The sequence below is a fragment of the Bufo gargarizans genome, chromosome 4, assembly GCF_014858855.1.
Source record: "Bufo gargarizans isolate SCDJY-AF-19 chromosome 4, ASM1485885v1, whole genome shotgun sequence".
NCBI classification, from domain to species: Eukaryota; Metazoa; Chordata; class Amphibia; order Anura; family Bufonidae; genus Bufo; species Bufo gargarizans.
The window spans coordinates 202,009,217-202,015,216 of NC_058083.1; the positions used below are offsets into that span (position 1 = coordinate 202,009,217).

At 47.1% G+C, this 6,000-nt stretch overlaps 1 protein-coding gene across 2 annotated transcripts in view; it reads right to left on the reverse strand.

The window, feature by feature from the left end:
* The window catches only part of PCYT1A (phosphate cytidylyltransferase 1A, choline), a 35,897-nt gene extending 33,082 nt beyond the window's left edge, over positions 1-2,815 (reverse strand). The window contains exon 1 of one of the 2 annotated variants that reach the window (XM_044291361.1): positions 2,723-2,815. In XM_044291361.1, the coding sequence (XP_044147296.1) occupies positions 2,723-2,804 (82 nt within the window). In that variant the 5' untranslated portion in view covers positions 2,805-2,815. Of the gene's footprint in view, positions 1-2,661 lie in introns of both variants that reach the window. The other variant, XM_044291362.1, reaches the window with a different exon arrangement.
* Positions 2,816-6,000: the final 3,185 nt, after the last annotated feature.

The window sequence follows — 6,000 nt, forward strand, 5'->3', positions numbered from 1 at the left end:
ATATTATGTGTGTGCGGTAAATCCGCAGTGTCATCCAGTACCAGCTAAGTAGAGGAGTCTGGAAATCTCCTCTGTGCCCGTATTCTTACCTGGTAGGTCATAAGTGATACAACTCACCTTTCCGATGGGTTACTGCTCTTCTGCACTCTCTATTACAGTTATTTGTGGCACCAGATAATGTTCCAGTACGGATCAAGATGATGAGCATATGGACTGCTTCCCAGGGACGGTCGCGCCCTAATACCTGCTCATGTACAGATGACACTCTCTGCACTTTGTCCAGTCCATTCCTCAACTGCTGACATGTTTAAAGGTCAGAATGAATGTCAACGATAGTCTGACGGCTGCACACCAATAGAAGAAGCCTGCACATGTTCCACACCGTATAACTGACCACAGAAATGGCCCCCAGAGAGATTTCCACGCAGGCAGACCCAGCTCCTTTTGTCACCTAGGTCATCACCATACATGTTCATACACTGTTCCTATAAAAGCGGACCAGCACTTGCCTGAGGTCGCTGGCTGTACCTGTAATAACCAGCTTAAAGAAAAAAAAAAAGAAAAAATACAATATACCCTCCCCAACACTGAAACACCAAGAAGGACAAGCCGTAAGGTTACGCAAATCGAGGAAGTAGCAGGTGTCGCTAAGATCTGCAGATGATTGCATTTTCAAGCACCTAGCTCCACTCTGTGGCATGTGGGAGGGGCATAAAAGCCAGAAAGCTTGAAAAAGTTTTTTTAGCCACATGAAACCTCAAAAATCACATCAAGTTGTGTAGGATGATTGAACAGGATGAATCGCACAGACGTGCCAGTTATTACCACCAGAATCGGTGAACTGTTGGTTTATCACTCCGGTAGATCGCTATACACCTAGGTCGTCACGTCATCACCGACGATGAACTGGAATGACAGCAAGTGCACCGAGGCGAACCCCTGCCGGGACGGATCGTGCTGCTGCGAGCAGCCTGTGTGGCCTAACCATGCTATCATGGCCGGCAGCATCTCCAGACTTCTCGCCTCATTGGCCAGAAATTGCAAAGGGAGCTGCCAGCAGCAGATCTTGATGATTTGTGTTCCCAAGTGCATTCAACAAAGCAGAGCATTCCTCAGCCAAAAAAACGCCTTTAAAACCCACTGTCTAAACATGTGATGTATGGACGGGCCCCATCCACTAAAGGAGAAGCAGCTCCCCACTCTTCACGAGAAAACCTGTTCAAAGAGATGTTCTGGTCCCTTTACATTGCTAGCACATCCTCAGGATTTTATCGGTGAGGGTCCAGCACCCCTGCTGATCAGCCGTTCTGTAGTAGCACCGGAAGAACACACGGTGTAGTAAAGGAGCTGTAGCTGCACCCATTGAAGTGACCAGCTCCATCCACTACACCATGAATGGAGTTCAGTGCCGGAGCTACTACAGCTGATCGGAAGGGGGTGCTGGGTGTTGGACCCCCACCAATAAGATATGACGAAACCCCTTTAAAGGGAATCTGTCACTAGGAAACTCTCTGGTAAACCAAGGACAATGGGGGGAGATGTATCAAACTGGTGTAAAGTAGAACTGGCTTAGTTGTCCTTAGCAACCAATCAGATTCCGCCTTTCATTTTCCAGAGGAGCTGTGAAAAATGAAAGGTGGAACCCGATTGGTTGTTATGTGCAACTAAGCCACTTCTACTTTACATCAGTTTTGATGAATTTCTCCCAATATCTTGTAGAGCTGCAAATGAGCAGTGCACCGCGGGTGGGGCCAAGCCACTCAGTGCGATACATGCACGAGAATACAGGGCCAGGCGAGGTGACATGTCTACTGAAAGGAGTGGGCCTGGAGTGCAACGGTGCTGCCCTTGTTGCACTAGATGCCTCATTCGCATACTGATACAAAGCAGAATCTCTCTGCAGGGAGCCACGGATTAACAAAACAAGGGCACCATTGTAATCAGGTGATCAATGCCTAGTTGGCACTGGGCTCGGTTACCCAGATGGCGCTGGTCACAGAACGTAGGCAGTGATTGCTTTTTGAACGCACAACTCCAATAATAAGAACATAATAGACAACTCTGCAATATATCAGTGCCCTCCAGGTGCAATGTGGCCGCAGTCCTAGAAGTCCTCCTCTAGGTCCCTACAATATATGTGTGATGAATATAGGAAAGAAACACACACGACCGGCCCACGGTCCCTGAAGTGACTGTATAGTACCAGTCCTTCATGATAGCCGTGCCCACATCATGTCAGTAAGACCCCCAACCATCAGATACACGCTGTACCATAGGGGAGCTGCCAGGACCGATCTCCCTAAGGGAGAATACACCGGAGCTGTGCGGGCACCACCTGGCACAGGGGTCTGATAATGACCGCTTATCTTGTAATAGACATGAAGGAGCTGCCAGGACCGATCACAGTGTGCATGAGCCCTAAGGGAGAATACACCGGAGCTGTGCGGGCACCACCTGGCACAGGGGTCTGATAATGACCGCCTATCTTGTAATAGACATGAAGGAGCTGTATAGGCTCGCCTTATACTGCTGACAGCCAGGACATGGGTCCGTACAGACTCCCTATAGCTACCTGCTTGGCACTACATACACCGTCCTTCCTATATGTACATAGATACGTGTTACTATGTACGCCAGTAACTACTTCCCCCAGCGCGGTACCTGAGCAGTCCGCCTCGTCTAGCCGCGGCACATGAAGTTGGGAAGACGCAGAGCTGCTCACCTCCCGGTGTCTCCGTGTCCAGTTTCCGGGCGGGGCTACTTAGTGTCATAGTCTGACAGCAGCGTCCGGAAGTACAGCTCATAGCCAGCTGTACAGAGGAGCAGCCGCGTAAACAGTCCGCCGGGAACTGGAGCGGGGCCCTGGGGTTCCGGCCTGCTGTGTATTTGCCCCACACCAAGTGTCTAGAGTGGAAACGTATACCTATCTGTACGTTTACACAAGATAATGTAAGCCTGTAGTAAAGTGTACTATGCTGTTCACACTACTAGCAGAAGCAATTTGTGGCCCTCTGCCTGCAGTTTCCTCACATCTGAACAATGTAATTTCTGTTACAAATGGCGCAACTACACAAGTGTGAACATAGGCAAATGGCCCTTTTATGTGGACCGATATTAAGCCAATCAGGGACGAGCGTTTGTAGATGGCGTAAAAATAGTCGCAAATCCCTTTATAGAACGCCTGTGCGACAATATTTTGTTGCACAGCCATTTTTGCACCACTCTTGCCACTTGGAGGGAGGGGGGGGGGGGTCAGGACTTCACGTGTGGGGGTCGCGTGTGACCAGGTAGACGCCACTTTTCATGCGTATATCTGGCGCAAATTCTGTTGCACGCCATGGTGTGGAAGAATCTGCGACTTCTTCCCTACTCACACCAGGTCTAAAAAAGTGGACGGGGACGGGCCGGCAGGCCTGGTCCGGTGCATCCACTGCCAGTGCAGAGGTTTATTAAGACCGGCGCCTAGAACGCCGGTCTTAATAAATGTGGCCTTATATTTCTGGCTGGGAAAATGTCTGGCTGCCCATAGCCTCCCCTAGCAAAATCAGCCAGAGATGCCATGAGCTGTACCAAATAATTTGGTGTCATGACCATTGTGCCAACTTTACAGCTATAGGCCTCAAAGATAGAAAGTAAGATTAATAAATTAAAACACAGATTTGTAAGATTATAGCGGTAACTACTCGGAGGGCAGGAGATCACAAATCTGGTGCAAAGAAAAGTGGAGCAGCAGTGTCTTTCATATTTCAGTGTGAAATATACTATTTAACGGCTCATGCACACAGCTGTAGTTTTGGTCCTCATCCAAACAGAGTTTCTTGCAGATCGGATGCTGTCCACTCCGGCAAGTCTGTTCCGCGGGCTCGTAAAAAAATAGAACTTGTCTATTTGGCGGACAAGGATAGGACATTTCTGCAGGAGTAACAAAAGCAAAAACAAATGGCAAAATGCACTCAGCCAGTATCCGTGTTCTGCGGTGCAGAATTCTCAGCATGGTAGCGAATGTTAAAATAAAACAAAAACTCACTTTATTGCGGATTCAACACTAAAATCTGGGGCAAAACAACCCACCTAAAGCGTCAAATGCAGGCTAGGGAGCAATAGTTAATCAGAGGTATGTCTATAAATATTCCCCTCAATCCTATTGCTCCCCATAAGGTGTAAGGATACACTAAGGCCTGTGGCACACCACCGTGTGTTGACCGTGCTGCAGACTGCATTTGGCAGTTCCGCAATACACGGGTCACCAGCCGTGTGCATTCCGCATCACTTGAATGGGTCCGCAAATCCGGAGATGCGGTGCGGAACGGAAGCACTACGGAGTGCTTCAGTGGTGTTCCGTTCCGCAAAAAAAAATATAACGTGTTGGGTCCGCGATCCGCATGCGGCTGCCCCACCATCGGTGCCTGTGAATTGCGGACCGCGGTCATATGCAAGAGGCCTAACAGTGTGTCAGCCAGGTAGTTTTCCACACTGGTACTGAAAATCCACAATAAAGTTAGTTTTTTGTTTTTGTTTTATTTTAACGTTCGTTACCAGGCTGAGAATTAATGACAATCGTGAACGTTTACTTTTCACACTGATTTATCCTGTTAGATAGTTCCGAATTTGCAGACCACAAAACACTTACGGCGCGTGCCTGAGCCCTAATTAATATTTTATCACATTTACGCTGGCAGGCTGTGTAGAAGCAGCACGCTTCTAATCTAATGAGAGCAAAGTCCCATGCAGCAAATCAGCTGCTGAATTTCCATCACACAAGTTCTGTAGCAGATTTCCATGACATTCACTGCTGCAAAAACCTGAAATGGGCTGTTTTTTGTGTTGCTGGGTCGCAGAGGGTCTTCTAGTGCTTTCAGCTTTGCATTGCACTGCAAAAATGACCGCGTGGCAGACTGAAAATCCGCAACAAAAGTCAAGTTATTGTGCAAGGGTTTTCCTGCAGCATGTGGCTAAAGCGACATACACAAACGTATGAATGAGAAGTTAATGGGACGGCAAAAAATGTGGATGCAACACGGATGGTATCAGTATTTTGCAGATCCCGAATTTGCGCAATGCAAAATACATATGGTCGTTTGCGTAAGGCCTAATTATTCTGTGCTGACAATTTCCTTTTTGTGGCGTTTGAAAGAAAAAAATGTGTATGTAAAAAGAGCCCACAGAAACATGACTAATACAAAGCTAGATTGTAATGATAGAGCCATCAGCTGATGAGCTGGCACAGATAGGAACCACAGCTTTTCTCCACTTTTCTTTTTATACTTGCGGGTCTTAAAGGGGTTGTCTGAGATATTAAAGAGGACCTGTCATCACAAAGTGCAATGCAATCTGCAGGTAAGGCTACAGGACTTTCAGACAAGGATTAGCAAAAACGCTTCTGTCATGATAATAAAACCGCCTGCATCCGTTATGAACAGATCCGGTTGTATTATCTCTAAAATAGCAATGACAAATCCATTTCTAAATCCATTGTACGTCAATGAGGGATGAATCCGTTTTCTTTTGTAGCCATCACCATTGACGGATCAGTCTTGCTCTGCTGCTTGCTGCGCTTTTCTGTGCGTCATGGGAACGCAATGAAACGGAACGGAATGCATTTTGGTGCGCTCCGTTCCCTTCAGTTCAGTTTTGTCCACATTGACAATGAATGGGGAGAAAACTGAAGCATTTTCCCCCGCTATTGAGATCCCACGACGGATCCCAATAGTGGAAAGGGAAAGCGCAGATGTGAAAGTAGCCTAACGTTATACAGTAGGAGGGGCTGAGCAGACTGATATATCGTTTTGTGGAAAAGGATTCCGTAAAACTTGTAATTTATACATTTATAGCTTTGCTTTTTCAAATACCTATCGGTATGGGGGGGGGGGGAGTTACCAGTGATTGACAGCTACCTCTGTATACACACAATGCTATCAATCACTGATAACCCCTCCTCCCTGTACTGATATTCACAGATATAAATGTATAAATCTTTCCCCACAAATCTATATATCAATC